This window comes from Lolium rigidum, chromosome 4 (genome assembly GCF_022539505.1).
Source record: "Lolium rigidum isolate FL_2022 chromosome 4, APGP_CSIRO_Lrig_0.1, whole genome shotgun sequence".
In the NCBI taxonomy this organism is placed as follows: Eukaryota; Viridiplantae; Streptophyta; class Magnoliopsida; order Poales; family Poaceae; genus Lolium; species Lolium rigidum.
In genome coordinates, this window is record NC_061511.1 from 48,159,304 (window position 1) to 48,183,539 (window position 24,236).

At 41.9% G+C, this 24,236-nt stretch overlaps 3 protein-coding genes and 1 long non-coding RNA gene across 6 annotated transcripts; 3 read left to right on the plus strand and 1 right to left on the minus strand.

Moving 5' to 3' along the window:
• Positions 1–155: 155 nt before the first annotated feature.
• On the plus strand, positions 156–3,933 carry LOC124708262 (ras-related protein RABA2a-like). Its single transcript, XM_047239944.1, has 2 exons — positions 156–375; positions 3,281–3,933. Exons 1-2 carry the CDS (start codon positions 193–195, stop codon positions 3,761–3,763), a joined length of 666 nt encoding a protein of 221 aa, XP_047095900.1. The 5' UTR covers positions 156–192; the 3' UTR covers positions 3,764–3,933.
• Positions 3,934–4,155: 222 nt separating this feature from the next.
• On the minus strand, positions 4,156–7,455 carry LOC124708266 (GTP-binding protein YPTM1-like). The gene is made up of 8 exons (XM_047239948.1): positions 7,347–7,455; positions 7,150–7,222; positions 6,989–7,036; positions 6,782–6,829; positions 5,892–5,963; positions 5,473–5,628; positions 5,077–5,180; positions 4,156–4,542 (listed from the first exon to the last, which is right to left on the minus strand). Exons 1-8 carry the CDS (start codon positions 7,361–7,363, stop codon positions 4,449–4,451), a joined length of 612 nt encoding a protein of 203 aa, XP_047095904.1. The 5' UTR covers positions 7,364–7,455; the 3' UTR covers positions 4,156–4,448.
• Positions 7,456–10,346: 2,891 nt separating this feature from the next.
• Positions 10,347–14,096, plus strand: LOC124649036. 3 transcript variants are annotated; one of them, XR_006986515.1, is made up of 4 exons: positions 10,347–10,716; positions 10,794–11,495; positions 11,810–12,078; positions 13,570–14,096. It is a non-coding gene; the product is annotated as an uncharacterized LOC124649036 (long non-coding RNA). The 3 variants fall into 3 exon arrangements; XR_006986514.1 differs by having other exon boundaries at positions 10,348–10,716; positions 11,810–13,711; positions 13,786–14,096; XR_006986513.1 differs by having other exon boundaries at positions 11,810–14,096.
• Positions 14,097–18,830: 4,734 nt separating this feature from the next.
• Positions 18,831–23,879, plus strand: LOC124708085 (tubulin-folding cofactor E-like). The gene is made up of 15 exons (XM_047239773.1): positions 18,831–19,171; positions 19,342–19,512; positions 19,963–20,009; positions 20,676–20,822; positions 20,909–20,983; positions 21,225–21,334; positions 21,413–21,540; positions 21,627–21,688; positions 21,790–21,897; positions 21,976–22,010; positions 22,256–22,324; positions 22,724–22,815; positions 22,927–23,003; positions 23,257–23,334; positions 23,509–23,879. The coding sequence occupies exons 1-15, from the start codon at positions 18,859–18,861 to the stop codon at positions 23,605–23,607; spliced, it is 1,611 nt and encodes a 536-aa protein (XP_047095729.1). The 5' UTR covers positions 18,831–18,858; the 3' UTR covers positions 23,608–23,879.
• The last annotated feature ends 357 nt before the right edge of the window (positions 23,880–24,236 follow it).

Consider the following 24,236-nt stretch of genomic DNA (forward strand, 5'->3'; position numbering starts at 1 on the left):
CAGAGCACGGCCAGCTGAGCAGAGAGATCTACTCGACTTGAGCCAGTAGAGTACAGACTACAGTCAGTAGAGTAAAGCGTACGCACGCACGCGTGGGAACGCACGCACGGGGAGACACAACACCCAGCAACCGGAGGCGACTGATTCGCAAGGAGAAGAAGCTCGGAGGAAGAGCAAGAACGAAGAGGAGCAATGGCGGGTGGCGGTCGCGGCGGCGGGCGCGGGGAGGAGGAGTACGACTACCTGTTCAAGGTGGTGCTGATCGGGGACTCGGGCGTCGGCAAGTCCAACCTCCTCTCCCGCTTCACCCGCAACGAGTTCTGCCTCGAGTCCAAGTCCACCATCGGCGTCGAGTTCGCCACACGGACACTCCACGTACGTACAACGCTGCTTGCTTTTACTTACAGCACCTACCCCCAATCCGTTCCCCCTTCCGTTCCTTCCGTTCCCTCGATCAGTCGCTTGCTAGATCCGGTTGGTGAGTCCGCTCCTCGGATCCGCGGATTTCTCCATCGCTCTCCAGATCCAATTTTCTGCTGGCTAGTGAGCAGGTAGCAGATCAATGGTGTGGGGACCTAGATCAGATTCGCAGATGCTGCCTAGCTGTATCAACTTAGTTACAGTATTATCATGTCAAAAAATAAAACTTTTTACAGTATTATACAAGGCACGATCAGCTGCTTAATTTCCACTATGCCCAGCCAGCTTGCTAGCTAGATCTACCGCACCTTGTTCGATTCCACTTCTATTGCTTGCTTGCTAGATAGGCAGTGACAGTTTCATCAGGCTATAATCAACCAAACACTTTTTCCAATTGGACACCCAGATCACCGCTAGCTACTTACTACCTCTGTTCGCCTTTAATTGACGCAGCCATCAGCTAATTACGTACCTGTGTGCATGCCACTCCGCGTCAATTAAAGACGAACGGAGTGAGTACTAATCAATAGTACCAGCTGTTTCGATTGCTGTTGCTGCTGTTGCTTTCTGATCTTAAAAGAGCTTAGGAAGACAAAAGGCTACGCTACAGTGGCGCAAATCAGAAGTAAGTAGGTAAAGAAAAATTGCTGACTTTCTTGCTGATACCCCAATAATCCGGCCATCCGGCTACTCTTCACACAGAGAAAAATCGGCCGTGTGGCATGTATGACCGGTCACTCGTGCCTATCTGCCTGCTTGTTGGATTGGATTTGGGGTGACTAGATGCCAGCTGCGTACTGCTTCTGTTAGTTTAGGCTTAACTAGTGTTAGTTTAGGCTTAACTTACTTCAGGGAGTGTCACGCTCGATACCATAGCAAGTGGCACTATCAACTTGTGTTTAATACGTCCATAGGCAGATTCACACCCATTAATGTGTAATCTAGAGGTGCAGCACAAGCCCGACTTTGTCTCTTGCAGCGGTTTAAGTAACAGCAAGCTGCACAAAGCTAAACGTGCGGCGTGATCATAAACTGGCTTCACTTCTTGTTTGGTTTTTGACCTGCTCCTATTTTTACACTTTCAACCTGTAAGCATTTAAACGTTTGTGACGAGAATCCTTAAAGAACTCATGGCAAGAAACCGCTCTTTTGTTTACAGTACAAGAAACCACTCTTGATCCCTCTCAACTTATATATGGGAACACAGGGCACTATTAACTTGTTCTTATCTCTCCCGGTTGTATAATTTCTCAGGAGGCATAGTGAAACAGAACCTGATCTGTTCTTACTTTGACTCGATATAGGTGGAGCGAAACCTGCTCTGCTATTTTTACAGTTTCAAGCTGCATCACTATATTTTGTTTGGAATAGCACAAGCATGCCGAATTGACTCATATTATCTGGAATAGCATATGCTGCATCACTAGATTTTGTTTGGTTTGAACATTCCTAGAGCCAAGCATCGATGGGGTGCTTTTTTTTTCTATTGTATAGTTGTAATCATGGACAAGCGGTACTTTCACAATAGGTGATTCCCCATATATGGTGATAGCAATGTTTGCAACTTACACACCCCTTTGCACTGCTAAACCACAATGTTACTATCACACTCTGAAGTCCAAACCCACAGAAATGGGTAGAGGAGAAGTACAAGAACTGAAAGAGCAACCATCCTCCCCACAGAAACGACTGTATCTGCGTTGCCATCCAAGATCCCTGCAATTTGTTATGAAATAAAATTCATTGTTGTACAGCAAAGTTTAAAAGTTAATCTGGTTCTTTCGGAAACAAGATAAGAGTGCTAGGAATCTTAGAGCACTGATATAAGACTCATAAATATAGGAAGAGTAGCATCTTGTGTTGTATAGAAACGTTTGTCTAAAAAGACTGTATGTGTTGAAAGAAATGATTACGTCATGTTTCTTTTGCACATTGTTCGCTTGGATATAAAGACACTACTATATCAGTTCCCTCCAACATCTCACTATATTTTAATGATGTTTTGGCTCTTGGGTGCATATGCTCTCTTTATTTTGAAATGCATCTTTGATGCATTTTGAAATTTCAAAAAAATCCAAACAAAAAATTAATGTGTACATCTTCACATGCTACATACGCACAAAGCCTTTCCATGAAAAATCGACTAGTCGTTTGGGCCCTGTAAAAAGACAAAATTTAGTGCTAAAAATAAGGCTTTTTGTGAGACATGTTTTCTTTTTTCGTGAAACTGTATGAATGCACATTGTCAAGATGTACATGTGATTTTTTTATTGGAATTGATTAAAAATTAGAAATATGTTTTTTGGATGGAGGGAGCATATGCACCCGGGAGCCGAATTGAATTTCCGCCAGTCAATCTCTTCTCAACCTATATAACCGAGCTTTGTGCTGCTACTAGCTATGTTGAAATGGACTTTCCATGGCTCTCTTTATATGCCGATTTATTCACTTCCTACATGTCAACACGCATGAGCAACCAACAAATTTTATAGTCATGCATGTAGTACCTATGCACACGACACAAACAGGGAGAACACCATACTTGCGTAGAATTCACACTATACTTGTGTAGGATTCTGGCTTTGAGTGGTTTTCCTTTCTTTTTTGCTTAAGTAGCACACTGCTTTTCGGATGGAAATAAGCCATGCCACATGTATGATCAGAGTCATACCGATCCACATGCTTGCTGGATTGGATTTGGATGACTAGATGCCTGCTCATCAGCTTGGGCTTTGCTTGTGATTTGCCAGGGCACTGTTAACATATCCTTGGGTAGCTATCTTTCTCGGACGCATAATTTCTCATGAGGCATAGTATAGTGAAACTGAACCTGATCTGTTCTTACTTTGACCTGTTGTAGGTGGAGAGCAAGATAATCAAGGCGCAGATTTGGGATACGGCAGGGCAGGAGCGGTACAGGGCGATCACGAGCGCCTACTACCGCGGAGCCCTTGGGGCGGTCCTGGTCTATGACGTGACCAAACCCACGACCTTCGAAAACATCAGCCGGTGGCTCAAGGAGCTGCGTGACCACGCCGACGCGAACATCAGAATCATGCTTGTCGGCAACAAGACTGACCTGAAGCACCTTCGGGCTGTCACCACGGATGACGCCCAGAGCTACGCGGAGGCCGAGGGCCTGTCCTACATCGAGACGTCCGCGCTCGAGGCCATGAACGTGGAGGAGGCGTTCCAGCTGATCCTGGGTGACATATACCACACCATCAGCAAGAAGGCAGTGGCCTCAGCCGAGGATGACAGGGCAGGAGTCAAGGAGGGTAAGACCATCGACGTGGCTGCCACCGACGCTGGTGCCGAGAAGAAGCAATGCTGCTCAGCTTAGTTCAGATGATGTACTTTTTTCGATGCCGTTGGTGTATGCTGTGTGATGTTTTTTTTTTTTTTGAGTTTAAAGCTTTTGTTGATTCATTTTGTCAGATATATCCTACCTTGTTAGAACCTGAAACTCACATATTCAGTTACTATATGATATATCAAGTTCATTGATTTATATATATGTGCACAAATATGTTTCTCGCCTTGAGCACCCTCAGTCAGCTCTCAAGCTTCCAAAAAGTGGCAAAAGACAAAACTGCAGCTGATTATTAACAATATGATCCTTTTTGAAAGATAACATGTTATTTGACAAGCTTGAATCAACCAGATTTCATACAACTTTTGTTACTTAAAGAACCATCACAAACTTCAAGAAAGTGCCAGAAAAGAAACTCCAGATAAACAGCATGATAAGCTGATTGACAAGCTTGAATCAGCTAGATTTCATGCAACTTTTGTTACTTAAAGATCCATCAAATGCACCTAATACATTCATGAACTAAAGACCAATGAGATCTGCGTAACAAACTCAAGCTGTGACAAATAGTTAACATTAAGTAGTAACACAAACTATGTATACAATCTTTGTAATTCAGTATATCCAATTCACTCTAGACTTTGATGATGAATCTTCCAGCCTCAATACGCTCAACTAAGATACCATGGGATGTAGGAACGGAGTCTTGGTGAGGTTATGAGGAGCAGCAGCTGCTCTGCTGCTGCTGTATCGGCCTCCCAATGGGGATGGTTGATTTCCTCTCCGCCGCCCCAGGTTGGCTTGCCGTCCTGCAGGCAAGTAGATTTGCTAGTCAGTTAGATCCTTCACTCAAACATAAGGCAATACCATCACATGGGAAGCATGCACGCATGGTGAGATTTAAGAGGCGGCGAAAGTAAACCATGAATGCAGGCAACTGTATGATCTGCATTTAGCACTCAGAATTATTATTAACCTAGAAAAGCGAAATCGTTCTCAAAGAACTGGAGGTTATCGAACCTCCATGGGAAATATTTGAGAGATTGTTCATAATTGCTCTTGCTTGCATAAAAGACCGTAAAAAAACATGAGCATTTTTCTTCTGGAAAAACTAGATTTTACTGCTCTCTCCGGGCTCTCTTGATGATGCACACAACCCGAGAAAAATATGAGCGTTGGATTGTCATATTTTTTAAGAGCAGTAAATGCAAATCTACTGACAGAGTTCCCATATATTCTTTTTTCACAAGCATACAGCTAATTTGATGATCTTTCAGCACCAAGTACAGAAGAGAGTCTGGGAATTTTAAATCCCCCCTAAAAATGCACATTTCTTGGTTTACCTTTTCTTGATTTCTGATGACATTGTTAAGAAAGCTGTCTCCACATTGATGGATTCCTTTGCACTTGTCTCAAGGAAAGTCATTCCCAACGATTCTGCGAAAGCCTGCAATTGATCATATATAGTTTAGTCACTTGATTACCATATTTGGCAAAATTGTCCCGAATAGCAAAGCCGTGTTAGGAAGATGAGTACCAAGAACAAAGAAGCATGTAAATTTATCAAATAATGGAACAGGTCAATAGTGGTTTCTTTTCTGTCAGCTAGTCTCTAGTGTTACTTCAATAGATATGTGTGTTCCTTCAATTTGTTCCCAGCTAGGTATCTATTGTTCTCAGCACTACGGCCAAAAATAGTCTACGAAAATAGAAGTATAAGAGAGAAGGTATTCGTTTACCTTGGCCTCCTCTGTGTCAACGACTTTACTATCAACCAAATCACATTTGTTCCCAACTAGAAGCTTGCACACACTGTCACTGGCATACCTATCAATCTCACTCAACCACTGCTTGACATTGTTGAAGCTTTCCCTATCTGTCACGTCATATACGATCTGAAAATGTCGTGAGGAATATTAACCCCTTGAAAATTTTATAGGATTCTAGATCCTGATTCCTGAATGTATAGTGTCGTACATAATATGAAACAGGAAATTAAAATTTTTAGTTCAATGACAACAATAGTGTAACGGTAAACGATAAACAGATCCTGAAATACTGTATCACATTGGCGGAGTAAAACAGTGCCAACAGAAATGACCACAAGTGTGACATGACTGGCACATAAACAGTATTATGGGTGCTCATGCATGCTTACAATAATTCCATGGGCTCCTCGATAGTAACTGCTTGTTATTGTCCTGAACCTCTCCTGGCCTGCTGTGTCCCACTGAACAAGGAAGGAAGACAACATCATTAGAGCAACCGGCGGATTGGATGGACACAGGTAGATTTGGCTAAGTATGCTGACCTAGCACATCAATTCTCAACTAACAAATTAAAAAATTTATCATAAACACACATAGAATCCCATGTGCAGCCTAAGTGATACTTTAATTAGCTACTTTTCCTCAACATAATTAATTTGGCCAAATCTAAGGTTAGGTGATGTAGATTAATGCACACAGGTCGATCATGAAGGCCACCTTTATAATATGAAGTAAACTAATTCCTGTATGAAAAGCTAAAGCAGCTGGACAGCTAGTTCCTAAAATTAGGTTAAGGGGTTTTTTGAACTTTGGCTGGTGCAAATTATCAATTGATGTGTAATAAACTGGTGAAAAATTGCTTTGCTGGGCAAGCCACACAGATGGTATATTTCGGGGCGAGCTATCACTGCATTTGTACAGAAATACAACACTGCAATGATCCCCACTTCCCTGGATCCACCATTGGAAAATTCAACACAGGGAGAGGGCCTAGGATGGCGTAATAAAAGAGAATACCAACCGGTGCCTCAAGTTTTGTCGGCACAATGTATCGAGTACACGAACCAGGAACCCCTAATTAGCAGACCTGCTACCTACCAATATCAGGATCAAACAATCCATTGCAGCCTAACTCCAAGATCTGGCATAGTCCAACCAATTCCCACCCACGATTCTCATTTATCCAATAATCATGAATTCAAGCATTATATCCCAAACATCGGTGTGCATTAAAATCAAAACTGAATTCGAATCAGTAGAGCTCTGACAGTGCACTCACAATCTGCAGCTTCACCGACTTGCCATCGAGCTCCACGGTCCTGATTTTCTGCAGCACATTCGTGAAACAACACACAACATTCAGTCAGAAGCCTGTACTTTGCAGCAGCAGCAGCAGCAGCAGCTACTTAATGGAGCTGTACTGGCTCCAAGAATAGCAGCAAAAGGGGGTCAGGTCCGGTCATCTGGGAAACAATCTTGTACTTACGAAATCAACGCCGATCGTACTGATGTACGTGTCCACGTACGCGTCGTCCTGAAAAAAGGCCAATCAATCGTGCTGAGATTTTCTCACAGAAGAAAGCAGGATACGAGGTTTTCCCAATCAACCATCAGAAGAGAGAATCTGGAGAAGGGAGATTCTCTCACGGCGAATCGGAGGAGGAGGCAGGACTTGCCGACGGAGGAGTCCCCGATGAGGAGCAGCTTGAAGAGGTAGTCGCTGCAAAGAACAAGAACCGAAATCTCCCCATCAGACACCATAGGAAACATCGAGAAAGTCAAGGCAAGAAAGAAAGAAAGATCGGTGGCCGGCGGCCGGCGGCAGCGGCGGCGGCGGGACTTACTACTCGGCGCTGCTCATGGCTTCTCGATCGATTTGGAGAAGAAGAAGCGCACGGGATTATCAAGGTGGCGTCTTTGGACGAAGGGAAGCAGGGGGGAATCAATCGTCTGAAGTCTCCTCGGTTTCTTGTGCCGTTTATATGAAGCCATGACCGATGACGCGTGACAGAGGGGATTGGGATGGCTTAGCGGCGAATCAAGAGGAGGTTCGCTGGCTGCTGCTGCAAAGCCCTTTTCTTTTTTGTTTTTGCTATAGATCATTCACTCCTACAAGGCTTTAATCCACTTTATTTATAAAAAGTTGTTTAGCTTTTATTTTGTGGGAGTACAATGTTAATGTGATTTGATTGTACTACGTAGTACTTTCTCTGATCCAAATTAATTGACACAACTTTATCTACATACGTATGCATCTAGAGCTAAAAACCGTCTACATACATCCGTATTTAGATAAAATACAGTCAATTAATTTAGATCGGAGGAGTTACATGATTTCTTAACCTCTGTTAATTATGGCGTTGACTGGCCGATGGTACTTTAGGGTGTAAAACATGCTGGTTTTATGGGGTATTTGCATACCATGAAATAGTTTTTGATTTGTAAAAATATAGTGAGTGTTCATGCGGGAAGTCTTAGGAGGTTTACTCGTTGCCACAATATCCAGATATTCTATTTTAGAAATTACTTTTCTAACACATGATTATTTTGATTTCATGAAATCGTAATAAAGGTGAGTACTCCAACATGAATCCGTGACCGTTTATGTACATCTTGTGCTTGACGTTCTGGTGTCTCATAAATACAGAATATTTTTCACTGGAAGCGATGTATTAATCAATAGCGAGATGCATGTGATGACTTCGTCAATATGAAGACCCGCCGGCTCTGTGTCTATACTATGTTTCTCAAAGAAATAAAGAGGTTAGCCAGTAGGGCTGCAATTCCATTTCTTTTATTTTCAGACATATTTTGAAATATTAAAAAAATGAAACATAAACTTTCCATGTACTTCTTCCTACAGGCTTACAAAGTCATTTCATGAAAAATCAACTTGTCATGTTGCTTGTACTCCATCCGATCCATATTAGTTGCCACTAATATAGGTGTATCTGGACATATTTTAGTTCTAGGTACATCTACACTAATAGCAAGTAATATGAATCGGAGAGAGTATAAAAAAGATAAAATTCGATACTAAAAATAAGGCTTTTCACAAGATAATTTTTTTACATAGACTACAAAAAATATCGTTTTTTTCGTGAAACTTGACGAACATACATATATCATGGAGATATGCATGTAAATTTTTTTATCACAATTTTTCAACAATTCAAAATATTAGCATCTCTGATTCTTTCCTCCAAGCCAAGAACTCTTTCGTTGGCCCATGTTTTATGGAGATTGCAGTCTGCTCAGCCTGGAAATATTTGGAAGGAGAGAAAAGGTTTTACTTTTGAACAGAGAAGGGCCTAGTTTTGCCAGATGGGGAATAGTTGTTAAGAAGGACCTCCTTACTTCCTATAGATTAAAAAATCATAAGAGGGAAGCTTTTTTTGAGTTGGGTTGACTCCTTGTAATTTCTATCTTTGTTAGTTTTCCTTAGGGTTGATCCTCTCAACCCTGCTTTTCTGTTTGTATGGCTTGACAAACTTTTGTTTGACTTTCATAAGTTTATAAAATTCTATACCGTGGGGGTTTCCCTTATGGTTTGAACGGTAAAAAAAACAATTCAAAAAATGTTTTTCTAGTAGAGGAAGTGTATGCACCCGGGACCGAATTGAGTTTCTAGGTTTCTTGTAACCTTCTTTTTTTTGCATGGGGAACTCGAGCTACATTACAATAAAGTTTATAAATTCTGCTTTAGAGCCCTGCCTGTTGTCCATTGATCAGACTTCACAAGCTGTTTGGAAGTTAAAATGCCTCCCTAAGCTAAGGACTTGATGTCTCGGAAAAACTGATATATTGAGAATGGTAGTAAGTGTATCATATGTGACAAACAAGATTTGGAGACCCGAGACCACCTTTTTCTTCACCTGCCCATTTGCATTTGCTTGCTGGGGCATGCTTCAGCTTAGTGGGGTTGTTCTCTCCATATATCCCCAGATTTACTCGGGCCAACCATTCACACGACAATGCTTTATAGAGATTGCTATGTGCTACTTGAAATGTTTGGAAAGTAAGAAATGACCATAACTACTATATTATAGGGCAACAAACTTCTTCTTTCTCCTAATTTTGAGTTTACTGATGAATTAACGTGGTGATAACACGTACACAGTTTGTTTGCTGCAGGGTTCTCCTGTGTGCACTTCGGTGCTGTGTAGCGATTTTCGTTTCCTTCCTGCCTTTGATTGTGGGCTATCCTGCTGCATTGTTTGGGTGGACATAGGGGAAAAGTGGGTGGACAAGTGGTGGGCCAACGTGGTTTCTGGTGAGATGACGTGTGGTCGTTGTCTCCCTGTGGCCTCTCTCTCGAATAATCCTTTGACCCATGTGACATGTCTTCTCTATTTTCTTCTCTCCGTTCATCTCCCTCACCGTCCCGATCAAGATCGCCGGAGTCTTGGTTCCTGTGGTGGCCGGCCTCCTTTTCCCACCACCCCCTGCTCGCCGCGGATACATCCACCAACTGCAGCCACTGATGTCCAGCCGGCCAGAGCAGCAGCCTCTCCATTATCTCCCCGCGCCATCTCTTCACGGCGACGCGCCCGCTGCAGTACGCCGACGACCCGGCCCTGTAGCTCGACGTGGCAGACATCATATGAGGCAAGGAATCGATGTGGTGTCCTGCTCGATCGACATGTGCAGGCTCACTCTGTCCGCCTCCACATCTGCCGCTAAGCCGCGCATCGCCGCGCCGCGGGAGCCCGCCTTTGGTGGCAGCGGTGGCGGGCCGGCCTTCAATGGACTTCTCGGACTGTCCAAGATTCTCGCGCGGAGTACGGCGGGGGCAGCGCCGGTGTGGCACGGCGGCTGCCGGCGGCCGCGGAGACGCGTGTGTAGAGCACAGCTAGGGCGCGTGGGTGCTGTACCACGAGCAACTGATGTGTCGGGAGCGCGCCGCGGCGTCCTTCTTCGTGCGCGAGGGTGCTGGCCATTGGACCCGTGCTCAAAGGTTCGCGACCGCCGCCATGTCTGCAACGCCATCTGGGAGAGGGCCGACTGCTAGGATTGATCCTACACCCCGGGGGAAACTAACGTCATCCTTGGTGATGGCTGGACTCGCGGTGATGACCGACATGGCTCTCCCTGCCGGATTAGGAGGAACCAACGACGAGCCGGAGTTGGAATTGTTGCTCGCTGTGGTCACCATCTCTTGATAGAATTGGGGTTGCCACATCTGCAATTTGGATTTTTTCCTCTCCGTCTCAGGTATACGTCTCCTCTGTTTTCATCTCTGCTCGGCCACCATACTGTTCCCTATTGTTCACCCGTTCTGCCTCCGACAGGTGCATGTGTGTGTGTGTGCATACTGGCGCAACCACGTAAGGGCGTCGATACGAGCACGAGGACAGGGATCGTGCAGGATAGTAGGCACTCCCGCTCTTTGCTTCTTCCCCGTTGCCAATTAGGGTCCGCCGATGTCATGTTTAAAGGGGAAATTCCTATTCATGGAACATCTATGTTAAGTCTGCAAATTCAGTGGGTCTATACATGCTTTGTCTATCCTATAAGTAACTAGATATGTCTAAATGCTTAAATTAATGTTTAGTGCAGCATAGCTAATTTGATAAGAGCCACCATAGGTGCTTTCTTAAATGGTTTATATGTTGCAGATATGCACGGGTGCCTCTAACGGTGGACTCGGAGATTCGGTGATGCAAACTAATTTCTATCGGTTGCTACAATTCTATCAAATAGAGTTGGTTTTTGTATGGGTCTTTGTTTTCTATTTAGCATTGTAGTTTGTTTATCGTCTTATATGTAGGTGTTTCTTGGATAACTGTTAGGTGTTTCCTGCTGTTGAATGTCATGTCAAAGTAGCTCTCGCTATTGTAGTATACATATTGGATTTTTCCCAGCTCATCTCAAGCAGGTTGAAATTGAGTGCACACAGCCCAGTTGTGTGTCACTACAAAGAAACTTCCATATTCAAGAAAAAATGGTTCTGAGTGGATTCATTCGGAGAAAATGATTTTGATTTTGGTCAGGTAATGATTAATGTTCTTCTCTGAACATACATGGCCTAAATGCACACTTTATAGGGCTTGAGCTTTATCCATTAAGTTTTTTTTTTGCATTGGTGCCTGCAATGCTTCAAACATTGACATTCGTTGTTCATAATTTAAGTTTACCTTTTAGAGTTCTCCTAGATACTACTTTCAGTTCTCACCCCGGAATTCTAGATTAATAGAACTCTATCAATATTTCCTGCTTGGAAAAAAAGAGTAATATCATTCATACAAATTTATAAGCAATGTGATGATTCACCTACAAGCTCTTCTATCTTTTTTTGTGACCTCAGGTTTTGAGTAGAGGACAAGACAAGGTCCACAAGGATATGATTACCCTGTTGGATTGAAGAGCATTAGGGATCAAGAGTTAAGATGCCATAAATCTGTTGATTACAAGTAGGCCTGCCGACACACACGAGGTTCCATCTCTCGAATTGTATCCAAGAGTAACTTCACGTTAGTTAAAAGGACAGCCCGGTGCACAAAGCTCTCCCGCTCTGAGCGGGGTCCGGGGAAGGGTCAGACCAACTTTGGGTTCTTATCAAATTGCATTGGTCGTGTGAGTCTAGGACCAACACTTTGAAATTTTACACTTATCATGGTATCTAGAACAAGGAATTTTTGCACTACTGATGATATATGACTTTTACTATAGCATTTGAACTATAAAGATGCATTTCTAATCAAGCCATTATTTGAACTCCAGATTTGGATGATAATTTTCTGTAGCAACTCGATCTCCTTCTAAAAAAAGGCCTATGAAAGTATGAAGTTAAATGGAACAAACTTAACCTTGTCTTTTGAAAGTACATCTGTAATGTGTTATACCAGAAAAGGGCTTAAAGACTCTTGCAATGGGTGAAACTGGCATGCGAACTATGGAGACAAGAAACATTGTATACGAAGAAATACATGACCATCTGTAGATACATTATAATCTACAAACTCATGTACGTTCACTGCTATGCCTATACTTCCAGTATATCCAGCTGGTTACTAAATGTTTGATGATTATATTGTCTGTGTGATGTTGCTGTCCATTTCTGGTTTACACGGGAGTTTTTTCTGATGGCAATCCACTCATTTTCAATATGTATACACTATGCACTTAGTTAATTGAAGTCCTTTCATGCTCCATCACTTCGAGGATCTGTTTTTTGCAGACAAGATCAGATGGCCCAAACTCATCTCCCTGATAGCACTGCCTTCGCTAGAGCCGCGAGCTTATTTTCCTTTTAGCTTTATAGTTGGTTCTGAAACACACTTATACCTGGTAGTTTGTGCTCAATTGTTTTGTGTTATGCATTTTCCTGTGTAGGTGTCCTGCCATATAATCAATCTAACTGAATGGTTTGTTTGGCCACCACCTAAGAATAATAATGAATCACACTGACAATTAGCCTTACTGGATGGTATGTTTGGTTGGTGATGCATGCTACAGAGGGAATAATTACATGTTCGCAAACAACATCAGTCCAAGCAAGGCTAACGGCTATGAAAAGCTGACACGCCCTCCTACTTTGCTGTCAATTTGTTGTCATTAGCATTTATTTGCCTGCAAGACATTTGGTCTTCTTTGTTTTTAGTCTTCTTGGTGTCCGAATGGAAAGGATGCTTTTCATTATCGCCAATAAGATTTCTGCATACATGTCTATTTTTGCGATTAACCAACTCTCTGAACGGTTGTTGTTTGTTGAACACCTGGTCTTATTTTTTTACTTCTCTTGCTGTCCGACCTGAAAGCATACTTTTCGGTATTGCCAATGAGGATTCCTCATTCCTGTCTATGTTTGTTTGACTGCTCCTGTTGGCGAGCCCAAGAGTCTCATGGATGATAGGTTTGTCTGACTGCTCCTGTTGGCGAGCCCAAGAGTCTCCCAAATCTCTTTATGTTGCTAAATGGCATGTAAACGACACAGTATACATTTCCCCCATTGAACCTGCCCTATGAATTATATGTATGTAACCACAGCTTAGCAATATTAGTATCACTAGCTTATTCGTAGTACTCCGATGGCTTACAAGATAATTTGTATTGTTTTGTTTGTAGTCTGTCTTGACAAAGAAGGTCGCCGTGTTGTTCCGGACACTTCTTGATGGAATCAGAGTTTGGACGGCAAAAAGAGCAAATGGTGGATCAGTTGTTGGAGGACGGGAAGATCCTGAGTGTGCTCAACGACTCGGAAGGGAAGGTAATCAACTTCATCACTCGGTAATGGGACTTCAACAGATTGTTAACGTTCATTTCTACATCATCTTCTTACAGAAAATGTCTCCATGGCACAAAGCTACTGATGAGCTGAGATGCAGAGGCAGCCTGGTACTAATGAACTGAACTGAGATATGGAATGACAATATTGGAACTAGATCCACGAGGTGTGTATAAAGGGAACCAACATATGAAAGATGTCTAGCTGTTTTGGCTTCCTCCTTCCATGACCAAAAGAACGTTCTCATGTGATATTAACCTGTGATGCCATTTTCAACAGAAAATTTGCATTGCAATTAGGTTGATTTTAACGTGTAACATAGCATACAGGCTTATTTCAGTGAAATGTTTCATGGTACTTATCTTAAGTTTCTCCACAAATATTTTTAAAGCCATTTACAATTGTTAAAAATTTCCTTCAGTCATGCACCATATGGCGCGGCGTGCCGCCGCGCCGATCATTGCTAGTATTTTTAAAGGACAAACACATTCACTGGCTCATTGGAAATTTCGCTTTCAGAGTGGTCTCGCTGTGCACCAGTATAGAGTGAAATCTTCTTCACTTCAGCCACTCCTAGATTAGCTGGCTGCCTTAAAAAACTCTATACTTTTATGGTTCATTTCCCTCTTCTACCCCTTGAGGTAACCTGGATTTTTTTACTTGTCCTTGGTGAATACACCGTAGGTTTTTTGCCCTACATACCACGGTAAGAAAATCCAACGACTTCAGACGTGTTGTTAGCTTCGCGGGACTAAAATTTTAATGTTTACACAATAAAATTTTCCAGAAAAAAGGATTCACACCGCCTAGCTAAAACAACGCCAATAAGAATGATGGCTTTGAATATTAAATGTAAGAATGATGGCTTTGAATGGATCCTGGTGCCGGTATATGGGGCTGCCCAAGATGAGCACAAGGCAGAATTTTTGGCTGAATTAGTGAGAACTTGTGAGTCTGAAACATTACCTATGTTGGTAGGTGGTGATTTCAATATTATTCGTAAACGTGACGAAAAAAATAATGATAATTTCAAAGCGTGTTGGCCCTTTGTTTTTAATGCAATTATTGAACACTTGAACTTACGAAAAATTGCTCTTACTGGAAGGCAATTTACATGGGCGAGTAGAAGAATCCAACCTACTTATGAGAAGTTAGATAGAGTTCTAGCATCAATCTCATGGGAACAAAAATTCCCTTTGGTAACTGTTAGAGCCCTATCTAGAGCTGATTCTGATCATACTCCAATACTAATTGAGTCAGGTGTCAAAGCACACCTGGGTAATCAAGCAAAATTCTCTTTTGAGTTACATTGGTTGCGTCAAGAGGGTTTTTTCGATATGATAGTAAAGGAGTGGAATTCAGCTATAGGTGGACTTACTCCAATGGATATCTGGCTGAATAAGTTAAGACATATACGACGTTTTCTTAGAGGATGGGCAAAGAACCAAAGTGGAAAGTATAGAAAAGAAAAAGAACAATTATTAAATATCATTGATAATCTGGATGTGAAAGCCGAAACATGTGTTTTGAATACAAATGAAAGGGAAGAACTAAAAAAGGCGAATGAGAGTCTGAACAAATTAAGAAGAGATGAGGAATCAAAATGGGCACAGCGAGCGAAGGTTAAACATATACAGGAAGGGGGTAATAATACTAGATATTTCCACCTAATAGCAAATGGTAAGCACCGAAAGAAGAAAATTTTCCAACTTGAACAACAAGAGGGGACGATTGTTGGGGAAGAAAATCTAAAGGTCTATATCACGGAGTTCTATAAGAAATTGTTTGGAGCACCCACTCTAACAAATATTTCTTTAAACGAGGCGGAGACACATGATATTACACAGATCTCGGCCATTGAGAATGAAATTTTGACGGCCCCTTTTACTGAAGAGGAGGTCCGTCAAGCTATTTTTCAGATGGAAAGGAACAAAGCTCCGGGGCCAGATGGCTTTCCAGCTGAGTTCTATCAGCATTTTTGGGAAGTAATAAAGCATGATCTGATGGCCCTATTCTCTCAGTTTTCGAATGGGGATTTGCCCCCATATAAACTGAATTTTGGGGTTATCACATTACTACCCAAGAAAGAAAACGCGGTTCAGATACAACAATATAGACCTATTTGTTTACTAAATGTTTGTTTCAAAATTTTCACTAAGGTTGGTACTAATCGTATATCGGGGATTGCCCCAAGAGTAATAAAGCCAACCCAATCTGCTTTCATGCCAGGTAGAAACATTTTGGAAGGGGTAGTCATATTACATGAAACAATTCATGAGTTACATACGAAGAAGTTGGACGGTGTCTTATTTAAGATAGATTTCGAAAAAGCATATGACAAGGTAAAATGGCCTTTCTTACAACAAACATTAAAAATGAAAGGTTTTGCTCAAGAATGGGGTAGATTAGTTCAACACTTTGTCCAAGGGGGCAGTGTTGGTGTGAAGGTCAATGATGACATTGGTCATTATTTCCAAACAAAAAAAAGGCTTAAGGCAAGGGGACCCGTTGTCTCCAATGCTTTTTAATATTGTAGTGGATATGCTTGCCATCTTAATTGAGCGAGCCAAAGAAGATGGTCAAGTTGGAGGACTCATTCCACATTTGGTTGAGGGAGGTCTCTCCATACTACAATATGCCGATGATACTATCCTTTTCTTAGAACATGACCTAAACAAAGCTGTTAATATGAAACTAATTTTGTGTCTCTTTGAAGAGTTATTGGGACTTAAGATTAATTTTCATAAGAGTGAGATTTTTTGTTTTGGAAAGGCAAAGGAAGAGGAGGATCAGTACAAACATATCTTTGGATGTGATGCTGGACAACTCCCCTTTAGATACTTAGGTATTCCAATCCATTACAAGAAACTAAAGAATTCTGACTGGTATCCGGTAGAAACAAGGTTTGAGAGTAAATTAGGATGCTGGAAAGGGAAGTTACTATCCTATGGTGATAGGTTAGTGCTTATCAATTCAGTATTAACTAGCTTACCGATGTTTATGTTGTCTTTCCTTCATATACGTGTTGGGGTAAGGAAACGTTTGGACTACTATAGATCTAGATTTTTTTGGCAGTCCGACGAAAACAAAAGAAAATACCGGCTTACAAAATGGAACATTGTTTGTCGACCTAAAGATCAGGGGGGCTTAGGTATTGAAGTGCTAGAAATCAAAAACAGATGTTTATTGAGTAAATGGTTGTTCAAACTTCTTAATGAGGATGGAGTGTGGCAGGAATTGCTACATAATAAATACCTGAGACATAAGACATTATCGGAGGTTCAAGAACGACCTACTGATTCGCCTTTCTGGAAAGGACTAATGGAGGTTAAACTGGAGTTTTTTTCCAGGGGTTTTTTCAAAGTGGGTAATGGTAGCAGTACTCGTTTTTGGGAAGACATCTGGTTAGGCAAGACTTCGTTGGCCCAACAATACCCGTCACTATATAATATTGCCCACCACAAAAATGTCACTGTCGCACATGTTCTTGGTCAATCACCTGTGAATATTACTTTTAGAAGACTGTTAAGTGGTAATAAATGGTCGGCCTGGTTACAGCTTTGTCGGAAACTAATGATGGTACATTTAAATGATGATGAGGATCGTTTTGTTTGGAATTTGACAGCTAATGGTTTGTTTACAGTGAAGTCGATGTATGAGGATATTATGTGTGACCATACCCCTTTCCTACGAAAATATTTATGGAAGGTTAAAGTTCCTTTAAAAATTAAGATTTTCATGTGGTTCTTGAGTAATAAGGTGTTGCTAACAAAAGATAATTTAGCTAAAAAGTCATTGGAATGGGTGTACAAAGTGTGTCTTCTGTGGAGAACAGGAGACCATTCAACATCTTTTTATTGAATGCCCTTTAGCTAAACTCTTATGGCACACTGTGAATTTTACCTATGCCCTTCCCCCTCCCACCAGTATTACTAATATGTTTGGTAATTGGTTGAATGGAGTAGATAGACAATCTAAGGCATTTATCCGGATTGGGGTTTCTGCTTTATGTTGGTCTATTTGGAGGACCAGGAATGATATAATTTTTAACAAAAAACCTTCATTTCATTTTTTGCAGGTTATTCATATGGTTTCCCATTGGGTCCAACTCTGGGCCCTACTCTCTCCGGAGGGGCAGCGGGATGCCATGGCTACTGGATGCACACGGCTCCTGATGGTCGCTCAGGATATCTTGTGCCAGGCTGGTTGGCGACTTACTAGAAGACTATGTTAATTTGTAGTCTTCTTATGCGTTTCTTTCGATGGTTGGTTATTGTATCAGTCCTCGATGACAAGTGATTTGTAAACAATTATACTCTGAACTTTTTAATAAAAGGCTGTGTGCATCATCGTGATGCAGAAGCTGGGGTTGACCCCCATTTCGAAAAAAAGCTAAAACAACGCCCCCACCAACCCTATCGTGGGCCAACCACATGTCCCTCTCTCTACCCATCTTTTATTCATTTTTTCTATTCGACAAGAGAGCAACACATCAATGCCCGCACGGGGAGGTCACCAATGTTGCTCCTCTAGCCAAGCACCCCTTCCTCCATTTGCCATGGGATCTCATCGACGTCATGTTCCTCTTCTGCTACTGCATCTCCGTGTCCCTTTCGCTCCAAGCACCATCGATACCCCAGGATTTAAATTGATGTCGCCGAAATCTAGAAAGCACTGGGACAACATGTCTTGCATCACCAAATAAGGAGTTGACGGTGCTCGTGTGAGCCCAGGTGGCGAAGTCAGGCGCTCCCCAAACAATGTGTTTTTCTGTTTTAGGATCTTGTGTATGCTGCTTTGATATATGCTACAAGCTCATGTATGTCTTGTTGCGAACACACCGATCCTTTGCTCCGACGACTATAGGGTTGACAAAAAAACAATTTAGCTCTTATTACCGATAAAATCATTTCATATCATGTACAATGTTAAGTTTATAAATTTTGACTCTGCATATTCACAGGATGTCTTCATCAATTTACAAATAGAGCTATAGCTATAATAATTTGTTGAGAATGAAACGATTTCATTAGCCGTGAAAGAAAAATACTCAAATCAGTCGTGGGTGGGTCCACCCCATTTCCGTCGGCCCATCACTCTCCCTCGCTTCCGATTCAGTTCCACATCGCATGGCCGCCGCCGCCGCCGGAGCCGGCTTCCGGCTGGGCCAGCGCGTGCACGCGTCCGGCGACCCGCGCCGCGCGGGCACCGTGCGCTACCTGGGCCCCGTCGACGGCCACGCCGGCGACTGGGTGGGCGTGGACTGGGACGGCGGCGCCGGCGGCCGCCACGACGGCTCGCTCGCCGGCCGCCGCTACTTCGCCGCCGCGGCCGACCGCTCCGCCTCCTTCGCGCGCCCCACCGCGCTCAGTCCCGGGATCGCGCTCCCCGACGCCATCCGCCTCCGGTACCGCGTCGACGACTTCACCAAGGAGGAACAAGGTTCGTCTCCCGATCCCGCTTCCAAAAACAGAACTTTTGGCCTGGCAGCGTAGGAATAAGCTTGGCACTTAGATTTCCTTGTGCCCGCTCGCGCATTCTTAAGTAAAGGTCTGGAAATATATCATGATAATGACACCCCATATTATACACAATACTTTGTTGCGTTCTAGATGAAATGTATGTGTTCTCGACGAGCCAGAAGCGCGTGTCGGTGGAGCTGGTCGGGACGAACAAGGTCCGGGAGAAGCTGAAGAACTTCGATGAGTTGCTGTGTGCGTCCGTTTCCTTTATGGGAGTGAGCTCCACCGGATCACCAGAGGAACTGCAGGGTTTGGTTCCAAGTATGTCCTGATTTTGTAGTCCTTATCTCTTTGACTTGCTCACTTTCTTTAATTTTGATGCTCATGTCATCTTTTGAGGTAGGATACTGTATCTAGTAGTGTTCATGAAGATTCTATATGCAGCCCATTGTTCAGTGCCTTTTGGCATGGAAGATAATGAAATAGGCTTGTTCTGTTCACTGAACGTAAAACTATGTGGTCACCACGATTGTCCTCAGCTTCAACGAAGACCCTTATTTTGGTTCTCAGCGCCTTCCTTAACTGAAATTACTAGTACATGATCTGTTTAAAAGTGGTCTGCATTTTTTTTTTCGAAAGTTGTGGTCTGCATTTTGATGATTTAGTAATACTCCGCAGAAAGTCTGTAGTAATCCCATGTCAAGCATCCGCAGAAAGTGTATAGTAATCCCATGTCTTCACGAGTGTTGCTAATTGTTTTGTTTGTTTCAGATCTCAGACAGCTTGATTTAACTGGAAATCTGTTTTCTAAGTGGAAAGTACGTACCCTTTCTTTTGCGAGTACACTTTCACAAATTTCAAATTTGGAAATTCATGCAATTCTTACTTAGTATGGACATAAGACTTGCAACTTAATAAGTTGAAACAGGCACAGAAATGCCATACCTATTTGTTTTCTCATTCCATTTGATTCTCTAAGTTAGAGCATGCTATACCATGAGCAAGGAATGCAGGAATTTGATGGTGCCATGTGGTGCTGCGAAAGTTCACCACTCATATGCTTGGAAATTTTAATACTTTTTTTTAGCAAGAACTGTAAGGCTTGAGCCCCACAGCATTTTATTAAACCACCCACCAAAATAAAAGTTTATTTACAGGAAACAAAAAGCAAAAGGAAACTAAACCAGGGACTCAATTTTATTAATTCATATATAACAAACATGTTAATGCTCTAATTTAGAGAATGAAATGCGAGTAAGTCCTTGTTAATGCTATCCATTTTCATTGTTAACCCATGCCATCATCACCCAATATGTTGTTACATCAGTTCAAAGCACCTTTAGAACCTTCACTGAGTTTGCAATACATGTTTAATAACTTCTTTGATGTCTAACCAGTCATTTTCTTTTACCTATGGTTTCTTGGGGCCAATGTTAATGCCATGTTACTCTGATATGTGCCTAAACAGTATAGCTTTTTCTCAGGATATCTTCTCTCTTTGTCAAGCTCTGCCATCTCTGGAAGTTCTCGATTTGACAAACAATAGGATGGAGAATGATGTTGCAGAAAGTCCAGTGCTGAAGAATATTCGTGTTCTGGTTCTAAACAACTGCGGTGTAACGTGGGAACTGGTATATGTTTATTCTGCATGCTAATCACTTGAAGTATTATCAGTTGGTATCAATCATACGGGAAGTTGTTGACTTATGTGCAACAGGTTGGAAAGCTTAACGTCCCATTTGCATGTCTCAAAGAACTCCATCTAATATGGAACAACATGAACATAATCACGGTTAGAACTTATTTTCGTATTTAAGTTGTTTTGTGTTTGACTTATATTTCGATCTTCCTGTTCTTCATCTTATCTATATCCAAAGAAAGAGAAAAACACCTCATATACCTCATATGCCGAAGTACTCTGTTTACTGGATTGCCATTCCTTATGTTTGCAGTTCATAGTTTTATTGCTTCTGAAAAGTATGCATTAGCAAACATCATTTTAAGAACCAAATCTATTTTATCATCCTCTTCAGACTCCAGTTGGTAAATTTGTTCAAGGTTTCAATACAGTGCGACTCTTAAATTTGGAGGACAATCACATTGTTTCATGGGATGAAATGGTTAAGCTTTCTTATTTAAGAAGGTATAAATAAAAAAACTGAAGCTTTTGTCCTTAATTTAGTGCTACTTCTGCATTTCATTTGGATCCTGTGAACTACAGCTTGGAACAGCTCCATTTGAACAAGAACAAGATAAAGCATGTGCGATACCCATCTAATCCTCCATCATCAGGGCCTCCTGGTGATGTATCTGTCCTTCCTTTCGAGAAATTGCAAGTCCTTTTGTTAGGTATTTTCTTGGCTTACTTTTTGCTGTCTTCCCCTTTCAAGTAGGCACAAAAATATCGTGCTAATGGTGACATTCAAATGCCTCAGGATCGAATGAAATAGAAGATTATCTTTCTGTTGATTCACTTAACCTCTTTCCGAGTTTAATGGTGAGCTGGTTTCCAGATATATCCTTACTATTTTCTGAATTTGGTACGTGATGCATAATTATAGGTGTATATGACTATACTGAAATCTGTTTTTCTGGAAGGATGTCAGGATCTCTGATAATCCTATAGCTGACCCTGCCAAGGGTGGTGCTCCTCGATTTGTGCTTGTTGCTCGACTAGGAAATGTTAAAATACTAAATGGCAGTGAGGTAATTGATGTTTCTCTTGGTGTGTCTTCAGCATACAGGTAACAAAATCGCACGCTTAATATTTTACAAATTTTTTAGGTAAGTGTGCGTGAACGGAGAGAAGCAGAAATACGGTGAGTGAATCCATTCTGCTCTTCTCCTGCGAAAAACCTTTGGTCCTGTAAATTATCACCTGTTTTATGCCATATAGACTGTGTATCGCTGCCTAGGCATTTCAAGTTAGTTGGGCCATATTCTTGTTTTCCTGTGTCTACCCATAAACCTTCTGCTGGTGTTCTGAGAAGCCTCATTAATTTCATGTATAAAAAAAATTGTTTGCCTAGCTTCAAAATTCTGATACACTTGATGTATGTTGTAGATACATCCGTCTTGTTATGGGAAAAGCAGAATCAGATGACCCAGAAGTGATCAAACAGCTACACCCTAGGTAAGTTTGTAAAAATGTTACTCCTTTTCTGAGCACCAAAGGATCCATTGAGGAGATAATCCATTGATTTGAGCATTCTTTTGGCGCAAATAGCAATTCCATTTGTTCAAATGGTTTTCCCATGTTCTTATCGAAAGGATGCTGCGAGATCACTCTATGGCAGTGACCTCTCTAACTAGAAGATTACGTGACCGAAGAAAATTATGTTTAACTTATTAGTCAATTAGGACTATATGGTTAGCTTGTTACTGACATGTACTTATGTTTCCTGGCTTTGTTTGTCAATTTAATTACTTCTGATAGATACCCAATTGGTGGATCACCAGTAATTAATTGGTTATTTTTAAGGGGATCAATTGATTATACTTATGCTTATGCAGTACATAATTGTTAATGCAGGTTTGCTGAACTGAAGGCTTTACATGGCATTGAGGATGAGAAGCCAACTTCAAGGACTTTAGGCCCGCAAAAGATGTCTTCTGGGCTTATAAGTAATGATCTTGAACTATAACATAACTCATGAATTGGATAAGGATATGGCTTATAAGTGAAGATGGCTTCTGGGCTAATAAGTAATCAAAGATGTTGTACCCTGCATACAGGTATCACCTTCAAATGTGTAGGGCCATCTATGGGTGAGAAGCAACCACTGACAAAGAAACTGCCTTCTACAACAACTGTAAGTACTTGTTACCACTTCTATCCATATCTCTTGGCTCCCTTTGGTGCTTCCCGGTGTTACTTGCACCGATTACAGATCTTTCTTCCCATGTGCCTTTTGGTATTATTATTACGTAGATTAAACTTTCTGATTGGCAAAAAGCATTTAGTGCCAATCGACGTTTGCTTCTATTGCCTCCATAAGCTGGTTACTAGATGCTGCAGCAGCACTGTGACTCATCCTCCTAACCGCTGAAGTTTGTGCGTTACAGGTTGGAAAGCTGAAATCTTTGTGCGAGAGCTTCTTTAAACTGAAGGAAATCAAACTGAGATTGTTTCTGGAGGAAGAGGTATGCAATATGTATCGTCATTGCTTCCTTCACGATCAAACTTCTGGAGTTCTTTTGCTCATGCATAAGCATCGGAAATGAAAACTGCTTAGCTGTCTCCAGAGAATTGGCTTATGAATATGCCAGTATTTGAAGTAGGCTGTTGTTGTTGAAGCATTGTTTGTGTTTTTGCAGGGATGCCCGCTACCCCAACTGCTCGATGAAGAGACGGCTTCGCTGGTGGAACTTGGGATAGGCGCAGGAGCAACCATCATCGTCGATGAAGAGAACTAGTGGTCTGCGCCTCTGCGGGGGAATAGAATAAAGAACATCTACGTATCCATGTGTGTGCTAATGTTTCTTTGAGAGTTAGTCATCTCCCTTGTTCTGTACATTAATCGGGTTATAGCTTTGAGAAGGATCAGACATGTTCCTCCGTTGTTCAGATTTATCAGAGAACGTGAACTTCATTGCATTGTGTGTATGGAGTGGAAAACGGGGGTCAAGCTCGGGTTCGGTTCGTTTTGTTCCTTGCCACGCAACATCATGTATGTATTAAGTCCCATGAACTTGGTTTGAATTGGCAAATGATTTTTACAATGTCTGGCATGTATTTCTCGGTACATAGCTTGTTTGCCCAGAGGTGGAGCCATGGAATATTAGATCACTGATTAGCAAAGTTAAGGTAAGGTTAGCTCAAAAAAAAAAAGCAAAGTTAAGGTAAGGCAGACCAGTTATACCTGTGTGTGTTCAGCTCATGCTATATGTCCTCCTATGTCAATCAATCTTACAAAATTTGTACGGAATACTTAGTACTAAATCTCCTATTAGCAAAGTTGAGATTTCTCGTACGTTCTAGACCTAGATAGACGACCAAGTGACGTCCACCCTCACCTCGCCGTGGTTTCCGGCGATCACCGTCG

Excerpts from the sequence above, each read along its gene's own strand:
- LOC124708262 (XM_047239944.1), top strand. The coding sequence starts at position 193 with ATGGCGGGTGGCGGTCGCGGCGGCGGGCGCGGGGAGGAGGAGTACGAC. Across the intron at positions 376-3,280 it reads TCGCCACACGGACACTCCAC|GTGGAGAGCAAGATAATCAA; the intron begins GTACGTACAACG and ends GACCTGTTGTAG.
- LOC124708266 (XM_047239948.1), bottom strand. Across the intron at positions 6,830-6,988 it reads GTACGATCGGCGTTGATTTC|AAAATCAGGACCGTGGAGCT; the intron begins GTAAGTACAAGA and ends AATGTGCTGCAG. Across the intron at positions 4,543-5,076 it reads TCATCAGAAATCAAGAAAAG|GACGGCAAGCCAACCTGGGG; the intron begins GTAAACCAAGAA and ends ACTTGCCTGCAG.
- LOC124708085 (XM_047239773.1), top strand. The coding sequence starts at position 18,859 with ATGGCCGCCGCCGCCGCCGGAGCCGGCTTCCGGCTGGGCCAGCGCGTG. Across the intron at positions 20,010-20,675 it reads ATCTGTTTTCTAAGTGGAAA|GATATCTTCTCTCTTTGTCA; the intron begins GTACGTACCCTT and ends GCTTTTTCTCAG. Across the intron at positions 21,689-21,789 it reads ACCTCTTTCCGAGTTTAATG|GATGTCAGGATCTCTGATAA; the intron begins GTGAGCTGGTTT and ends TTTTTCTGGAAG.